The sequence below is a fragment of the Penicilliopsis zonata genome (genome assembly GCF_001890105.1).
Source record: "Penicilliopsis zonata CBS 506.65 unplaced genomic scaffold ASPZOscaffold_33, whole genome shotgun sequence".
In the NCBI taxonomy this organism is placed as follows: domain Eukaryota; kingdom Fungi; phylum Ascomycota; class Eurotiomycetes; order Eurotiales; family Aspergillaceae; genus Penicilliopsis; species Penicilliopsis zonata.
The window spans coordinates 76,614-95,255 of record NW_019208937.1 but is presented as its reverse complement, the minus strand read 5'-3'; the positions used below and the strand labels follow the sequence as shown (position 1 = coordinate 95,255).

General features: G+C 43.9%; 5 protein-coding genes across 5 annotated transcripts; 1 reads left to right on the top strand and 4 right to left on the bottom strand.

Annotated features, from left to right (window-relative positions):
- Positions 1-4,753: 4,753 nt before the first annotated feature.
- Positions 4,754-6,354, bottom strand: ASPZODRAFT_105498 (hypothetical protein). The gene is made up of 3 exons (XM_022720901.1): positions 5,566-6,354; positions 5,470-5,521; positions 4,754-5,408 (listed from the first exon to the last, which is right to left on the bottom strand). The coding sequence occupies exons 1-3, from the start codon at positions 6,015-6,017 to the stop codon at positions 4,872-4,874; spliced, it is 1,041 nt and encodes a 346-aa protein (XP_022576824.1). The 5' UTR covers positions 6,018-6,354; the 3' UTR covers positions 4,754-4,871.
- Positions 6,355-8,191: 1,837 nt separating this feature from the next.
- Positions 8,192-9,671, bottom strand: ASPZODRAFT_20636 (hypothetical protein; the record flags this gene model as incomplete). The annotated part of the gene is made up of 2 exons (XM_022727632.1): positions 8,192-9,056; positions 9,109-9,671. 2 exons carry the CDS (start codon positions 9,669-9,671, stop codon positions 8,192-8,194), a joined length of 1,428 nt encoding a protein of 475 aa, XP_022576823.1.
- A 2,662-nt stretch (positions 9,672-12,333) lies between these two features.
- Positions 12,334-14,613, top strand: ASPZODRAFT_20635 (hypothetical protein; the record flags this gene model as incomplete). The annotated part of the gene is made up of 7 exons (XM_022727631.1): positions 12,334-12,383; positions 12,442-12,564; positions 12,620-12,867; positions 12,919-13,439; positions 13,493-13,775; positions 13,821-14,180; positions 14,246-14,613. The coding sequence occupies 7 exons, from the start codon at positions 12,334-12,336 to the stop codon at positions 14,611-14,613; spliced, it is 1,953 nt and encodes a 650-aa protein (XP_022576822.1).
- A 267-nt stretch (positions 14,614-14,880) lies between these two features.
- ASPZODRAFT_77255 (hypothetical protein) lies at positions 14,881-16,233 on the bottom strand (the record flags this gene model as incomplete). Its single annotated transcript, XM_022730156.1, has 2 exons — positions 14,881-15,983; positions 16,032-16,233. The coding sequence occupies 2 exons, from the start codon at positions 16,231-16,233 to the stop codon at positions 14,881-14,883; spliced, it is 1,305 nt and encodes a 434-aa protein (XP_022576821.1).
- A 423-nt stretch (positions 16,234-16,656) lies between these two features.
- On the bottom strand, positions 16,657-18,589 carry ASPZODRAFT_77330 (hypothetical protein; the record flags this gene model as incomplete). Its single annotated transcript, XM_022730162.1, has 4 exons — positions 16,657-16,829; positions 16,880-17,829; positions 17,885-18,357; positions 18,425-18,589. The coding sequence occupies 4 exons, from the start codon at positions 18,587-18,589 to the stop codon at positions 16,657-16,659; spliced, it is 1,761 nt and encodes a 586-aa protein (XP_022576820.1).
- Between the last annotated feature and the right edge of the window lie 53 nt (positions 18,590-18,642).

Sequence of the window (18,642 nt, the reverse complement as noted above, 5' to 3'; positions counted from 1 at the left end):
TTTATAAATAATATGTGCCTTATTTAATTAATTAAAAATTAGTTATAACTATATAGCTTTTATCTAGTAGTTCTTAATAATAAATAATAATAAAAGAAAAAAGGTGTAATAAGGAGTATTAGGCTAGGTTTAAATAGGAGCTGTATAAGTTATCTATCTACTAAAAAAAAAAGATTATAAACTACTAGACTATTTATCATGACATATAAAATTTTTAATTTATATGCTTTATTATTTAATTAAACTAATACTATTTTATATATATATCTTGCAGCCCATTGTCACGAGAGAATTATATAGATATAATTATAATTTAATAATAATAGATTAATAATATATAGATAGGTTTCTTATATAAACTATAAATATTAGTCTATTTCTATATCTCTATATATAAACTTAAGATATTATCTAGACTTAAGAGATTATATATATATTATGAAGTGATATCTTAGGTATATACTTTCCTAGCTGCTTTTTTATATTTAAGAACTATATTTAAGAACTAATAGTATCCTTTAGTATATAAACAATAGACTCTATTATAACCTAAACTAAGAATATATACTTTTTTCTATTATATAAAGTATAATATATACTATAGAGTATTAACTATACTGTGAGTAGTCTATAGATATATTATATTATATAATATAATATATTATAATCACCCTCTATATATGTCTTCTACTAGAATAGTGATAGGATAATATAATAATATTACTTAAATTTTTATATTTAAATATAGTGTCTATAATATCTTAAAACTACTCTAATCTGCCTAACTTTTAATAAAATCTATTTCTTAATACCCCCCCCTTTAATCACTATTAAAGTAGTTTATCTTATTAAAACCTATAATATATAGACCTTCCTCTAATTTAAAACCCTCTTAATCTTCTATAGTAATATAATATTCTTTTTATAATAATATTTATACTATTTAGCCATTAGGAATTTTACTAGATACACCCTCTTTAAGCTGAATTAATTCTAGTGATATAGAGATCCTAATATATATACCCCCTTCTATTATTTATATTATATTAGGTATGTCTATAGGTGCCCTATAAAAGGCTATTAGATATTAGAGTATATAGATTTAAAAGCCTTTTTTAGAGTCTACTATTATATAGCTAATAAATACTGTATGCCCTTAGGTCCACTATATTACCTATTTATAAGACACTCTATATAACCACTAATATTAAGTATAGATATATATAGTGATTTTTATCTTATATTTATGCTATAGGTTCTTTAATTTAATATAAGTTAAAGTAAGTATTTTAGTCTTCTTAAGATACTAGATCTTCTATAGCACCTAGAGGTTAAGTAATTACTATAAAAGGTTAATACTCTTAAATTATATATCTATAAAGTCCTACCTTTATAGAAATTTTATAAATAAGATATCTAGATTAAATCTACTTAATAATCTATATACTTTAATTTATGTGTAGTAGATCTTATCTTAACACTAGTTTTCTAGTTTAATCTAAATAACCTTATCTATAATCTCTTATTATTATTATTAGTAGATAATAGAATGTTCTTTAGAATAGCCCACTATATAGATAATCTAGTTAAACTATAGTACTCCTAGGTATAGGGCTTATCTATTTATGCCTATTCTAGAGAATATATATATACTATTAATAATAATATTATATTTTCTAATGATTTTATATAGTATAATAGTATATTCTAGGTGGCCCCTAATATATTATTCTAGTTTAGTTAGATTATCTTTATTAGCTTTAATAAATAAGAGTACTTAGCTATAAAAGATAAAATTATAGTAATAATCTAGCCTATTATTTCTATCCTTACTCTTTCTTATTTAATCTATTATATACTTTTTTATAATAATTATATCCTTATTAATAATAGGTGTCTGGAGATCATATTATAATATATTATAAAATAAGTTAATATAGCTATTAATTATAAGTCTTTATTATAACTAGGCCTTATTATAATTTAATATATCTTTAACTAGTAGTGTTAATCTCTCTAAAAGATACTCTATCTTTATACTCTATATATTAAACTAGAGCTTTAGCATTTTAGGTAAAAATACCTTCTCTCCCTATTTTAAAAATTTATCTTTACTTACTCTTTATCTTTTTTTCTTTTTATTAATAAGTTTAGTATTTACTAAAATATCTTTAAATTATTAAAGGCTTTTTATATTATTTTAATAAATCTCTCTTATTATAAGTGCCGCTATGTCTTATATAATTATATCCTTACTCTTAATTTATATAGGACTTCTATTAATAATATTACTACATCTTTTAAAGATGTCTTTTTATAGTTAAGCTATAGAATTAAGATAAATATTAATAGCATAGAGACTCTTATAAATACTTTTATTATAGCTTTTATAGGGGATATACTATAGTAGATATTAAATAGTGGTTTATTAAATTATTAAGTTAATATTAATTATAGAGGATGCTACTATCTAAAGCCTAAATAAATAAATCTTAACTATAATATTATAGAGTATAGTTAATATTACTTTAATACTACTCTTAAGTAAATATAAGGAAAGTCACTTCTAGACTACTCTATATAATCTTTATTCTAGAGAAAATATAGCTTAAAACCTAAACCTTCTTCTCTTAAAAGATTTATACTATATCTTAATATTATCCTTAGTTAGACCTATAATATCCTTTACTCTAAGTAAAAAAGCCTTAGATATTATCTTTATATTCTTCTTCTAAAAGCTATACTAAATAGTAATAAGTAATTTTACTATATTTTTATATTAAAAAGCTTTAATACTTTAAAAAAATGGCTATATCTTTAGAACCTAATTATATATCTCTCTTTATAGTTATTATCTAAGAATACTTATATATTAATACTTATACCCCTTATTCTTTATTATTATACTAAATCTTCTTAGTTTAGATCCTTATTCCTCTAGAATATATATACTATACTTAAATTCCTATAGGATTATATATCTCACTCTTTTATATATCTATAGTAGCTTATTATTTATGCCTTTACTAAATTTACTGCCTATATTAAAATTATTTCTACTAATTTATATAGGAGTAAAGAAGACCTTTATTCCTTAACTCTTTAAAGCTAAAAAATCTTTTAATATCTTTATCTTATTAGGGTATTCTTAGATATAGATTAGCTAACTACTTATCTATAAAGTATATCTTTCTACTTCTTTTATTAATTATTATAGAAACTAATATATTTCTCTATCCTAGCTGATCTCTTCTATATAAATAAACTCCCTTAAAATAACTTTATAAAAGTAATTTTATTACTAAATATTTATATTAGCCTATATCTCCCTATATTTACTATAAAGTATAGTATAGTAATAAATAGTAATATTTTAAGTATAAAGATAAAGTATAAGTATTACTTTAATATAATTAACTTTATTATAATCTATACTTACTAATATTAATATATAGGTAATTTAAATACTAGGTAGATAATACTTTAACTTTAAATCTCTTATAATATCTCTTTAATAAGGAGTATTTATACTAGTTACTTTTACTTAATGCCCTTAGAGCTTAAGATTATATTAATTTTATTCTAATAGATTAATTATATAATATTTATTAATATTATCCTTAGCTCTACTTAGGAGAACTAGATACTTATAATAATAGTAACTTAAAGTCTCCTTTAGTTTTCCCCTATAATCCTATTTAATCTATATTAGATTTATTAGCCCTTGGCTTTCTAATTAATTAGTATAATAGACCTCTTTTTTACTAGATATAATTAGCTACTATATTATAGTATACCTATAATTATTACTACTCTTAAGATTAAGATAAGTTATCTAGACTTTATTTATTTAAGGCTTTTTAATTTTAGAATATATAATATATAATTATCTAAAAAGATTTATTTAATAGTTAGCTTATTAATTATTATAGGTTATTAATATCTATTCTATCTACTAGTGATTATTTTTTTTTAAAGTAGAATATATATTAACTTCTTACTTTTCTTTAAGATTCCTTAAGTAATAAATACTTATTCTTATTCCTTCTTATATAATAACTATAGCCTTATATTATATTAAATAAGACTATTAAGTATAATCTTATTCTAGATCTATCTCTCTATATGCTCTAGTCTTTATTTAAAGTAATTAGTATCTCTCCTAATTTTTCTAGTATTATTTATAATTATTATTTTATTAATTAAGAATCTATAACTGGTTCTCTAAGTATACTATCTTATACCTTATTAAAATATACTTAGAAGGTGAACTTCTTATAAATAGTTATTATTCTATTATTTATAATCTAAAGAAATTATTATTCTATTATTTATAATCTAAAGAAATTATTATTCTATTATTCATAATCTAAAAAAATTATTATTAATAGACCTATATTATATTAACTATAAGAATATATATATTATAAACTAGATTATACTAAATAATAATAATATAATAATAGTTTTATATATTCTTTATTATAATTAAATCTCTTATATTAATTATAGTAGTAAATAGTATTAATATTTATTATTATAAATATTAATATTTTATTATTAGTTATTATTTATAATTATAAAGTAATTATATAATATTAAATTATAACTATTTATAACTATCTTATAATTACACTATAATTACATTATAACCTTAAAACTAGTTTATAAACTATGATACTAGCTTAAATACTATTTATAATATATAATACACCTATATGCTTATTATTATTATTAATACTAAATTATTAACCACATTGTTACTAAACCCCTTGGGCCACTACGTATTTCCCATGAAGAATCTAGATCTAGACAACATTTTAAAGCCTTTTCCAAGTAAAGACAAGATAATTAAATCTGTCTCAAGGGTGCTAAGACTGCTTGGTCAGATCGTCAATGTTGTCGAAGATGGTACAGTCATCCTTCTGGCACATGGTCGAGCGGCCGAGGTTCTTGTCGGCAGGCCCTGTAGGACCACTGGAATACCGGCACTCATCGTCAATGCAGTACTGGCCCGTCTCGAGATCGTCAATCAAGCTGTCCGGGTACTGCTCGTCGCCCCAGTAGCCTAGCCAGGCCAGCCAGTCGGCAGACTCGTCGGCCTCCTCGGTGGCACCCTTGCCCGCTCCAGACGCCACGGAGAACTCCTCCGAGTCCACGTCGTACCAGTAGCCGCGGTAGTTGAGCGTCATGTCCCACAGGTAGCCGGCGTCGGTCGTGTCGGAGATGAGGCCCAGGGCAACGGTGTAGTCGTGCGTGCCCGAGGTCACGTAGTTGGCGTGGCCGCCGTACGCGATGTACGTCAGGGGGCGATCGCCGGAAAAGTCCAGGATGTCCCAGTAATAGGCAGAGCCGGCACTGTGCTCGGAGCAGTAGATGGCGTAAGGCTTCTTGTCGACGAAGCGGATCTGTACGAGTCAATATTGGGGTAATATTGTTATATCATGGTGGAAGCAAGGATTCCCTTACCATGACGTGCTCCCAGTCTCCGACGTGGTCATCGAAATTGATATCCAAAACCCTGCCATGAGTATAAATAGAGCAATGAAGATAAAGAAAACTCACTTTCCACCGTAGTTGTACGAGTAGAAATAAAAGTAAAACACATCAGTGGTGGTGCTGTTCTTCTCGGCGGCGATGATCAGCCCCGGAGCAGCGCTGAGCCCGTCGCTGTCGGGGATGCCGTAGTCCGACGAGAGCCAGGCCGGCGTGCCGTCCAGGGGATCGTAGATGGGCCCGTCCGACGCCGTCAGGTACACGTCCGAGGCGTACGAGTCGAGCGTGTCGAGCGTCACCGAGTTGTTGGCTCCGATCGCGACGTAGTCCACCTCGGGCTTGACGTTGGCCAGATGCACCGTCACATCAGACGGGAACCAGGACTCGCCGCTGTACAGGTACGACAGGGGCGCGTACGTGATGGCGTAGTCGGGGAGGGCCTCGCGCTTGCGCAGCTTGGAGGGCGCCGCGGCAGCAAGGCCAGCGAGGGCAAGGAGAGACACCTGGTGCTTGGAGGGCATCTTGGATGATAATTAGAGACCGGCGGTGTGGTGTGTCGTACTCATTCCACCGAGTATGGCAGACAGAGATGGGGGAGGGCTGTTTATATAGCCTCCACCGTTCGACTCTATCCGGGTTGACGTAAGTGGCCTCTTTGGCATATTGAACCATGCAGTCAGGCACAGACATTGAGGACATGGGGGAGGTTCAAGACAAGTCGGGAGATCACCGGGTGGGACAGAAGGCCCGTCACGCTGTGTTAATGCCAGGGGGAGAAGACTCCAGGGGCCAGTGAGATCGGCCAGTCGGACATCGTGGCGGACACTTAAGCATTCCTGGCTGCCATGTGGAGTGGTGATAGGCCTGCATATGATTCTTCATGGTCATTAGCATCCTGCAATATATATAACACCTGATTTTATAATAATATTTCTAATACACTAGTATATAGCTCACTGAGACATCTGCCGAGGCACATGCTAAATATTCATCAATAACGGGGGCCGCTAGGGATTAGATCAAACTGGAAGAAATCTAAATTGATTGGTGTAAAGCTTAGCTTATTTTGCACATGTCGTCTCCTTTTGCTATCACACTGGAAATTCATGTAATAGACAGAATCATGCTCTAATTTGGAAATATCGAGCAGGAATTTGTCTCCTTGAGAGTAGAGCAGACAGTAGAGATAATAGTGCAGCTATTCCCTCTATAATATTTTCATAGTGGAATCATTGCCCATTGGCTTGATAATTTTAGCGTCTAAATAGTCTATGAAATAGTGTCCCCTTAATTTTGTGCTAGGCATCTAGTATGTTTTGGGGAGACATGGTAAAAGAGGGGTATCAATCAGTTGCGAGGTCTGCCCATTATACCCTGTAGATATCTTATTCATTCTTCATACTAATGCTTCCATGGAGCTAGGTACAATTTCTTTTGTAAGTTTATAGCATGGGCAGAGGTTGGTCTACCCGTTTTGACGATCGTCCGTTTTTATCAAAAGTCATGATGACTACCCGTTGATCTTTAGGATATCAAGCATCATGCTTGTACGTCCTAATAGTAACACCCCGGCCATGTAGATTCGCTAGTAAATTGAATTCAGGAGATCCGGGAACATGCGCTGATCCGTCTCTGTTGATCTGATGTTAAAGTGCAGAGAATCTGTCATATTGGATATCCGTGACAGATGTACTGATTCTGTCGGTTGTAATAACTAGTAACTCGGGAGGGACATACTATAATTAATGAGGTAATTATTCTCCTCTCTTTGCTCCCTCTTCACCTTCTAACACATTATTATAGTAACTTTGTCGTCGTCCACTGCAGCATCCCCACCCAGTGGATGATCTATCTAAGGATGACCAGAGAATGATCGACTCCTGAGCGCCCAAATATTACGACGAACGCAATGCTAGGGAACGTTGGTCTAGTCAGGATTTTGTGGAACTGTTGCAGGTGGAATCTATAATAAAGATTATCTTAACCAGTTTGTCTTTGTGTGTCCCTTTCTAAAGTTTTAGGAAAGGGTTAGATGCCTATGAATGGAATAGTGGGGGGACCTCCAGTAGTTGAAGGATTTATAACAGGTATAGTATATTATATAGTAAAATAGTATAACTAGTATTATCTGGTAAAAATATAAATAGCTTATTCCCTCTTTATGAACTTTAAAAGAATCATGTCGCTATTCTGTATTCCACATGTAAAAATGGTATCATGGGAATCAGTCGTAAACCTGTTAAAGGTCAATAAGCAGGAGGAATATAGATGAGCCTTTCCTAAGTATTAATATAGATAATCTAGTTATTTTCCCTAATATATTACTTTTCTTCTTAAGTAATTTTTAATAAATTATCATTCATTCTATAAAGGATATAATTTTATTAATTGACTCACAGGATATCTTAAATCATTTATTAGAACTAATTCTGGTTGATGTCCCAGTCAACACTCTCCTGTATTCACATAGAGTATGAAATGGAAGAGCTCTCGATCCCCTTTCCAATGGATCAAAAGGAATATAATGATAGTTTGTATGCATCATACCCCAGTACATGACCACTGACTATATAAGTAGAGAGACATATATTGAAATAGCTTTCATTCCTATCTCCTTATGAGTAAATCGGTATATTTATCAATAGAAGGATGGTAGATTCGTCAATATTCATAATCATCTTATTCATAGGTATAGCTAAATGTCCCACACCTTCCCTCGGCGCGGACTAGGCTGCCAACCCGCCAGAATCCGTCGCCGAGCCTCAGCCTTCAGGGCGCTATATTCGTCGTGAGTGCGAGTAATGGCGTCTCGGTTCTCAATGGCTCTCCGCGTGAGATACGCCAGACATTCGCCCACCGTGCCCCAGTTGGAGCACTTGTAGACATCTGGTTCTTGGAAGTCAAGACCAGGCTTCTCATTGAAATTCCCTCTTGTCCGCTGCAGAAGATCAAAGCTGAGCTCGTCCGACATGCCGTGTAGCTGGGCGAACCCCAGTCTGACTGTCGGTAGGCCAGCCAGGCGGCGGCTCCGGTGCAGCTCGTACGCTGTCATGACACTGACTCGGTTATGGCCGGCAAGAAAGAGGTCGACGGCAGGGAAGGGCTTCAGCGCGTTGTCTCCCCCAAAGTCGCCAAGATGCCGGCGCAGGGCCCCCTGGGCAATGGCGTTGTAGGCGGCATCAGTGTCAGCCTTGGTGTCGTGGATCAGGGCGCGCGGGTCGGTGGCTAGGTAGGCACCGCGCACAAGCTTAAGCCCGAGGGTGAAGCCATCTTGGGCGGCGGCGACCAGATGGGTGGCCAGCGTGGCGGGTGTAGCCTTCAGGTATGCCTGGTAGGTGTTGTAGACGAGCGCGGGGCGGTTCCGGTTATACTTGCGCATCAGTTCCAGGGTCATCTTCTGGATGCCCGCCTGGTAGTGCTGCGACTCGGCGTCGACCAGGATCCGCACGTTACGCTCCTCGCAGCGGTCGCAGATCGCCTCCACGGCTGCCCACATTGCCGCAGGGGGGTTCTCCCCGGCGGCAAACGCCCCTGTCACGCCGGGGCCAGCCCCCGTGAGCCTTGAGATCAGCTTACATCCGTGTATTCATTTTGTTCACTTTTTATACTTACTTGAGTGCGAGCAGATCATTAGGCCCCAGCAAATCGACCGTGTCGAGGGTGCCCCGGCGCCAGACGGCAATATGTTCATCATCATCGACCCTATTCCCATCCGTAAAGGCCCGCTGCGCCCCCGTGCGGTGGTCAAAGACGGTCTCCCGCGCGTAGGTGAGGATGCTGCCCCCAAAGCCCATTGCCTTCAGGGCGCGCAGTGTTTCACGGGTCTCGCTGGGAGTCTCGCCGGCGCAGAACTGGCGGTAGAAGGTGGTCTTGAGCACGGCGTGCAGGAGCGGGTTGCGGTCCACGCTGAACCAGTTGCCGCTGTCGATGGCGGCCAGGCGGGCGAGGACCGCCAGGACAGGTCGCTGCAGCCACGGCTTGGAGGCGACGCAGTTGGTGAGCAGAGAGCGTAGCAGGGCGCCCGTGGGCAGGACTGCCAGAGGAGGTTGTCCCTGGCTGCTGGTGGACTGGCGGCGGAGGTGGACAGCGGAGAAGGGGCCCGGGGGGGATATGGGCTGGGGGATGGCCCGGGGGATGGCCCGGGGGATGGTCCGGGCAGTGCTATTGATCGGCATTGTGGAATTCTGTGATATAGTGTTTTGTTCTGCTACCAGTAGTTCATCTTCCAACTCTATACTAATTTATATCACTTATCACTATCCACTATCGCTCCGGCTGCCCTGCCGGTTACCCCTCCAATCCAGACTCCGGATCGGGTACTATGCCGCTGCAAGATATAGACCGATTGGGGAATTCCAGCCAAACAGACGGTGGCACGTACTATATCTCTTCAACTTGGGCTTTGATATACTTTGTTAACTGGCCGATCAATGAGGAGCCCTCGACTATGCTCGGCAGCCTTGGGTGGATATGATATCCATATACGCCAGAATATAGTAGTACAGGATGACCAAGCCGGGCATAGCACTGTAACTCACCTAACCATTGTAACTACCTTGAATGGTCTGTGGACTAGTTCTAATTGGATGATGTTGAAGAGCATCCTTCTATCTAAAATATCCCTGTTATTATTTACATGAAGTCAAATTCAAAACCCCTTTTTACATTTATCTTTATCGAGAACAAGAGCTACATGGTAATTTTGCGAGCAGCAAATTACATTGAAGTATAAGTATCTTATTAAATGTCAGGGCGACGTGGCCTGGACGAGCCAGCAGGAGTTGATGGATGATGCTATCAAGGCTGACACCTCTAATATTAGACAGCTCTATAGTGAATTATGCCTAATACTTGGTATTATTATAAGTGCAGCAAAGCTCATCTTTATAGTATCCTTATAAATAATCAATAGAGATATCTTAGTCTACACTAACCAGTAAGCTGGATCTCATGGAAGAAGCTGCTACTTCATAGACAAAGGGTTTATACCAACATAACTAAGGATAATAAAGGATATATTGAGCAAGGTAGTGACCATCTTTAAGGAGAAAGCTGATCCCTATGAGTAGTATATAGGGTGAAAACATTTGGCATACAAAAAGCGGATCGTCTAGTAAAGAGGGAGCCCTATTCTCTTACGCCAAATAGTTTAAAGCTTCTGCCTCCCTGCCTCTTGTGCTCCTCAGAGTCATGAACAGCTTTGCTCTACGCAGTTAAAAGGCGCCAATGAACAAAATTAATCGGTTTTACAGCGACTTTCCCTCTAGTGACTTCAGTAATGAGAATCTGCTGGTGAATCCAGTTTTAGAATTAGTATTAGTCATAATATAGAGGGCAACATCTATGAACTGCAGTAAAGTTTGGACTTTTGGGAAGTAGTAGGGATCCATTAGTTCCGTCATTATGTTCAAAAAGGCGTTGTGACTTGCTATGAAAAATTAGAAGAGGAAGAGCGAGAATTAAGAATTTATGATGCCAAAATCCACTATAGGAAAGGATATTATTAGAGATGGCTGCCATAGATAACTAAATTATTATTTACCATAGCCTTGATGAAGCCAACCCTATATTCCTGACAGCCACAATAAATATAGTGATAAGTTTCGGAAAGAAAGTACCTATAAATACTAATTAAACCACTTATTACTTATAATATTTCTATTTATATATGATTTATGGCAATATAGATAAAAGGTAGTCATGATATATGATCAAGTGTGCAAGGCAAGGCGATGCAAAAGGAGGCACATAGAAATAACCGCGCCGCTGGGTCCGATAGAAGTACAATAAATATCATTCTTCCACCTGTATTTCAGTACCAGAGAGCAGGTGTATACTACATGACAGAGAATATAGCAGCAGTAAAGATGAGCAGGCTGGCCATGATAAAGATAAGATAGCGCATCCTGGCTACCATGGCGATCTCCCGCCCGATGGGTCCCATGAGGATGCCTGCCGCGTCGACCACGATTGTGATGCTAGGATGCTTCTATCAGCTTATATCCCGTGTATTAAGATAGCACGTTGAAGGAGATCCAGGAGTCATGTTTAGCCAGGGTGACAATTCAAGGGAGATTTCACAAGCTAGCACCTTTTAATGCTCAACGGTCCCCTCTCTGCTAGCCAACAGATTGACCGGCCCAGCTTTTCTACCCTCTTTTCTATTGTTTCCTTCGAATAGCCGCCAATAGGAGCTGCCATTATAGGGATTATGACGATGATTTACAACATATAGGGTCGGTAACATACCCGGTCCTCGGGAAAAGGGGCCGGATATAGATCCGATAGTATCAAATGAAGCTCTCGTCACTATCTTGTAATCTAGCTACTAGCTATTATAAAACTGTGCTATTGAAAGTGTACAGCACAATCTATTGTGGCATGACAGAAAGCTGAGTGTAGACTAGTATATAATTACTACTATGAATAATACCTTGGAGATCACCTTATCATTATCATCACTATATCAGTGTATCATGTTGTCTGACTGACAGGGGTATGCGACACCGTTTAATAATATAAGCTAGTGATTTGATTACCTAGGGTAAGCCTGAAGAATAGCAAGAGTAAAATCATAGCAAAGAAATAAATTTATATGGTCTAGAGATTTTATATTATCAAACCACTCTAACCTCACAAGTATACTTTATATCACTAGATTACTAGTTACTAGTTGATCAGCAGGATGGATACAGTTTAGGTAAAGGAATCCTTAGTGATAACCATCTCCACACTTATCAACCCCGCACAAGGAGATAACAACTGGTCTATATATAGCCTTGAGCATTCTGTCGCGTGTTTCAATTCCCCCCCCCCCCCGCAACAGTCGAGATCAAAATGGACAGCTCCTGTCGTGAGTCGCGCATCAAGAAGCGATCCTCCAATGCGTATGTGAGGCTATGACACGACAAAAACACATCACTAATGGGATCATGATTGACACAGCTGCCAGCGCTGCCGTCGACAGAAGGTGAAATGCTCCGGGTATCAGCCCTGCGAGACATGCAACAAGCGGAAGCTGCCCTGTATTTTCGATGACCGCGTGCAGAAAGTGCTGGTGACTCGGGGGTATGGAATGCTGGTGGTTTCGATTGATTGACATAGACCGCTTGCTGACCGTCAGTCATCTCGAGGACCTCTATCGCCAGATTGCCCTTCTTGAGCACGGCGAGGCACCAGCAGACCACCAGCCAGTGGCTCACAACGTTGATGACCATGCCCCGGGACTTCTATTTGCTTCTTCTTCATCACCAGCCGCAGCGGAAGCCGGCGTCGACGAAGACAACGGGGAAGAAGATGCGAGTTCCAACCTGACAAACCCCCTCTCCACCCGGCCGTCGACCTACATGGTTGCTGCCAGTGGTAGATCGTGTAAGGATGGAGAGTGGACACTCCTTGTCACATCAAGCTGATATCCTCAAGATTATCTCGGGACCTCGTCCAACTGGTCGTTTGCCCGTCGGGTGCTGTGCATGATGCATCAGCACGTCCACCACAGCCCGCCAGCAACCGATCAACTCCTGTTCGACGGTTCGGCGTACGATCTGGACATCGAGCCGGGGATGACCACAGCGCCGTCATTCGACTACTCGCTGCACTTGCTGCATGTCGTCGACTTCCACACGGGCCAGCTCTTCCATCTGTTCGACCACGCAACGTTCATGGCGGGACTGTACGCCTTCTACCAGGACCCCGAGGCTCACACGGCCGCCCCGAGCCTGTGGTACATCCATTACCTGCTCATCATGGCGTTTGGCAAGGCCTTTGTTGTCCAGCGTAGCCCCGGGCGGCGGCCCCCGGGCGGCGAGTTCTTCGCCCGCGCCCTGCAGCTGGTGCCAGACATGCCCCGGCTCTGCCAGGAGCCTATCCTGGCGACAGAGATGCTGTGCTGTCTGGCGTTGTATCTGCAGTCGTTGGACTTTCGCCATTCAGCATACATCTCTGTATGTTTTCTCTTCGGTGCTAGGAATAAGCCAGGCGAAGACTAATCTGGTAGATCGGACAAGCAGTACGCATCGCCATGGCACAAGGTATGCACACGGACATGCCGGTAGACCAGCTGGGCGAGGCCGAAGTCCAGCGCTGTCGGCGTATCTGGTGGACGGTGTATGTGCTGGATCGCCAGTTGACCTCGTTGATGGGCCTGCCGCAGTCCATCCGCGACGACCAGCTCCACGAGCAACTGCCTTGCATGCCAGACGCCCTCGCGGGCTCGTCTAAAATCATCGCACTGTGGATGCAGATTCGGATCTGCCGGATCATGGAGGAGATCAACAGTAGTAAGTATAGAGCAAGGAAGGGATGCCGGATTGGCTAACCAGCAGCTGTTTATGGCCCCGACGGACGCTTCAACCGCCGATTCCTGCTCAAGACAAAGAGTACCCTGGCCAGCATTGTCGAGCTGGCTCACGATCTATCCAAGGCGTACGAGCTCCGGCTTGACGAGCCTCGTGTGACGGGTGTCTCACGCCTGGCTGCCCATCTCCATCTGCTGCACCACCAGTGCATCGTCCTGGCCACCAGACCAGTGCTGTGCTGTTTTCTCCAGCTGAAACTGCAAGCTGCCGATGACCTCAGTTTAGAGAATTCATCTGGCAATGTGCGCAAATTGATGCAAGTCTGCCTTGAGTCGGCGCGGCAGATGCTTACCATTCTCACCGTCCTGCAACAGCAGAATCTATTAGGTTGATTGCCCTTATAGTCTCTTGCCATTTCAGCTTCAATACAATAAGCTTACCTTCGAGTGTAGACAGCTTCCTCACATTCGACCTCGACGCCACCTTCACGTCGGCGGTGGTGCTGACGATCGCGCAGGCCATTGATCCCGCGATGCTGGACGACTGGCAGGCGTGGACGGCAAAAAGCCACGCCGTGCTCGACGAGATGAAGTCGCGGGGCAATCTCATCGCAGGCTTCCGCAAGGCCGAGTTGCAGATGCTGGCGCATCTGGTTGCAGACCTGCAGTCGAGCCCGGACCCGCTCGTGGAGCTGACCATCCCTGAGGTCGGAAGGGATCCCGAGGAACTCACCACGGAGCTGATGGCGGTGGCCGAGTCGATTGTGACAGGAGACGTAGACTGGATAGCCAATACCTTTACTGAGGATCGGATGTGGTAATGACCTGAATGACTGAATTGACTATTTGGTTAAAACTATCATGCAAAGAAGTGACTCGGTGAGACTGCCGCTTCAGAGACGCCTCTCTTCTACAGTATAGTTATATGCCTGTAACTAATCCCTGTGATATAAAGGTGGCGTTGCTCCTTAGATGTGTCATATTCGGATGCGTACGATTCTATTACTCCGTATACTTAATCATGTTCAAGTTATATAAGTAGGAAAATCAATCTACCGGTTGTCATATTATGTATTCAACCTACTGATTTAAAGTCTCGCCTTGATATCTTTCAACTCCCGGGTATCCCCCAGCCGCCAACTGACGGCACCCCCCCAATTCCCCTCATCGTTCTGGTTGCCTTTCCAGCGCCAGCGCGCCACAGGCTGGCGCTGGTCAGGGGCTTCGAGCAGGGCACGCACCCACTGACCGACCAGCGGAAACATCTTCATGCCGTGGCCCGAGTCGCCGGAGAGCATAACCAGCGAGTGCTCCGACCCAGGCACGTAATCGATGATAAAGTCCGAGTCCTTGCTGTCGGCGAACCAGCAGATCGACTTGTGCACCAGCGGGCGATTGGCGAGTTGCGGCAGGGTCTGCGCCAGCAAGCGGCGCAGTTTCGCCTCGTCGTCGGCCGGCATCCAGCCGGTACTGGCCTCGAGAGAGTCGGGCGCATGCGACACCCCCGTGTGCGGGTCCGTGTTGACAATCCCACCGCCCATGGGACACAGCTTGAGCAGCTTGGTCGCCGGGTCGGGCTCGAAGAAGAAACCCAGGTCGCGCGCGTACGTGACGGGAATGCCGCGCAGGGCCGACGCCTCATCGTCCGTGAGCTGCACATGCGCGACCGACCATGACTTGGCCACAATCTGCGTGCCGAGCTCGGGCACGAGCCGCCCCGCGGCCGCCCCAGCCGCGACGATAACCCGCTCCGCCGCGTGGAAGCGCCCGGCCGCCGTGCGCACCCCGCGGATCTTGCCGCCCCCGCTCCCGCTCCCGGCCCGCACCACTTCTGTTACGGCCCCGCCCTCGCCCAGCAGGAAGCGTACCCCGGCCGCCTGCGCCGCGCGGAACACGGCCCGCAGCGCGTCGGCCGAATGCGCGTATCCATCGAATCGGTTCAGGTATCCCGTCCAGCCAGGCAGCGTGCCCTCGTTGTACTGCCAGACGTGCTGGCGCACAGCCTGGGCACCCTCCACGCGCACCAGGTACGGTTGCAGGACCGGGCTGCGTTCCGCGGCAGCCTGGAACCGGTTCAGCGTTGCGACAGCCTCCGGGGGAGCGTTTTCGGACACGCAGTGCAGGAATCCGGTCTGGTGGAAATGCGCGGCGAGCAGAGGAGTCTTCCAGGCCGCGATCGCTTGCTGGGTTTCTCTTGTCAGTCTCCTGACACGTCTCTATTAATCTCCCTCTTTCGGACGTACAAGACTTAGATCAGTATAGAACGGATCTTCGTATTCGGCGCGGACAATCTTGTTGAGGTCGTTGGCAGCTGAGAAGCCGGATGGGATCTGCTCGGCCTTGTCCATGACCAGCACATTGTCGTACCCGTTCTGCGCCAGATGCAGGGCGGTCGACAGACCGAACGCGCCGGCGCCCACGATGATGATCGGACTTGACATGTTGTCAAACTCTTTCAGGGGATGAGGGGAGAGGATAGGTCTGTGAAAGTGAGAGAATGAGTGAGGAATGCAATGGATGGAATGTATTTATTGTATAGCACTGGGTCTACCGGCAGGCCATCCGATGCTGCGGCAGCCTTCCCGAACAGACATGCTAGCTTTAGATATTGAAGAAGGAGGCCAATAGAAACTTTTTTTTATTTTCATTGATTTATATCATCTTATCTATCACTTTGAATATTATTTATTTGTTGATTCTGTACATTATGCATCCACCGTCTAGTGAAGATACGGAATCAACGCCTTGATAAGAACAGTAGGTCTAGACTGCCCCATTACAATAGATAAATGATTCAAAGTACTGATTGATATGAATAGCAATGGTCCTATTATACGAAAGCGGCTCTGATAATGTCTATTGAACTACTCATTGCTAGGATAGGTAAACCGGTCGAGAGGGAAAAACTCCTCCTTGATCAGGCGCGGGCTGGTGAAGCGACGCAGCATGTCCGAGCTGCCAGCCTTATCATTAGTCCCGCTGGCACGGGCGCCTCCAAACGATTGCTGGCCGATCAGCGCCGCCGTCGTTTTGCAGTCTGTCAAAGTTAGAAAAGATACCTGGATAGAAAGGAAAACAAAAACTCACTGATGTAGAAATTGCCCGCAGAGTATCGCAGGGCATCTTCCGCCTGGCGGATGGCAACACGATCTGCGGCGAAGACAGCGCCGGTGAGGGCAAAACCACCACCGGCCTGGTCGATCTGGGCCAGCAGCGAGGTGTACTCGGCGTCAGGATAGACGTATACTGCTAGAACAGGGCCGAAGATCTCCTCATGGAAGAGCTTGTGGTCCGGCGACTGCGCCCGGTAGACGGTGGGCTGCACATAGAAGCCCACGGAGTCGTCGTAGGTGCCCCCCGCCAGCACCTCGAGCGTTGGATCCGCGTTGCTGGCATCGATGACGCCCTTGATGCGGTCAAACGATGCGCGGTGGATGACGGGGCCCATGAAGGCCTCCAGATCGCCGTCGGGGCTGCCGACGGTGATGCGCTCGACGCCGGCGCGCAACGCCGTGAGGAACTCCTCGGCGCGCGACTCGGGCAGATACAGACGCGATGTGGCCGAGCATTTCTGGCCCTGGTATTCAAAGGCGCCGCGGATGGTGTGGTTGACGGCGCTGGGGATGTCGGCCGACGGATGCACCAGGTGGAAGTTCTTGCCGCTGGTCTCGCCCACAATGCGCGGGAACTCGCGGTAGGTGCCGTTCCCGATGCCCTGGCCGATCTGGGCGTATATCTGACGGAAGACGGCAGACGAGCCGATGAAGTTGAGGCCGGCAAAGTCGCGATGGGCCAGCACCTGTTCGGTGACCTCCGCAGCGTCGCCAGGCACGAACTGGACGACATTCGGCGGCAGACCGGCCTCAAGCAGGATCTTATAGATCAGCGTGCTGGCGTAGATGTTGGACGGCGACGGCTTCCACAGCACAACGTTGCCCATCAGCACCGGGCCCGACACGAGACTGCCGCCGAGGGCCGTGAAGTTGAAGGGCGACACGGCGTAGACGAAGCCTTCGAGGGGGCGGTACTCCATGCGACTATTGAGTTCTGTGATCAGCATTGATTCTCCTTGTGATTGTGTGGACTGATTACCTCCACATGCCGTCTGTCCCCCGCGTTGGCTGTTTCCCCAGGATCTCCGCCGCAAAATTGCAGTTGAGGCGGAAGAAGTCGGCCAGTTCCGCCGCCGCGTCGATCTCAGCCTGCCAGATGTTCTTGCCCTGGCCCAGCATGGTCGCGGCGATGAGCTCGTAGCGGTACTTGCCCGTCACCAGCTCGGCGGCCTTGAGAAAGATCGCTGCCCGGTCCACGAACGGCGTCTGTTCCCACTCGCGCTTAGCCGCCAGCGCCGTCTCAATCGCCGTTTTCACCTGCTCGCGCGACGCCAGGGGATAATTTGTGAAGGCCGTTGCGTGCTCGCCCGGGAGCGGCTGCGTGATTGATGAGCTGGCGGGCTGCACAGCTCCATGGAGGTAGATGTTGCTCGTTACGGGCAGTCGGCCGCGCAGGTCGGTCAAGGCGGCCTCAATTCGGGCACGCTCCGGTGAGCCGCGAGTATAGAGGGGCTGAGCAGTCAATATTCAAAGAATCACCACGTAAAGAAAGAAACAAGATCAAGAAATAGTCACGCACATTAGGCTCGTTGCGCGGGTCTGGCAGGCGGAAGGGCATCGTCGCGATGCCCCTCGCACGGAGCAGCCGCGGGGCGATCGGGCGCACGGCGGCGAGGGTTCGTCTGGCGGGTGTCATCATTTTGTGCAACAATTGATGAGCTGAGAGTGTTTGAAGATGAACCATCTGCTTGGTTATCTGGCTATTTATCGATAGCAACCGCGGGTGGGAAGCCGAGA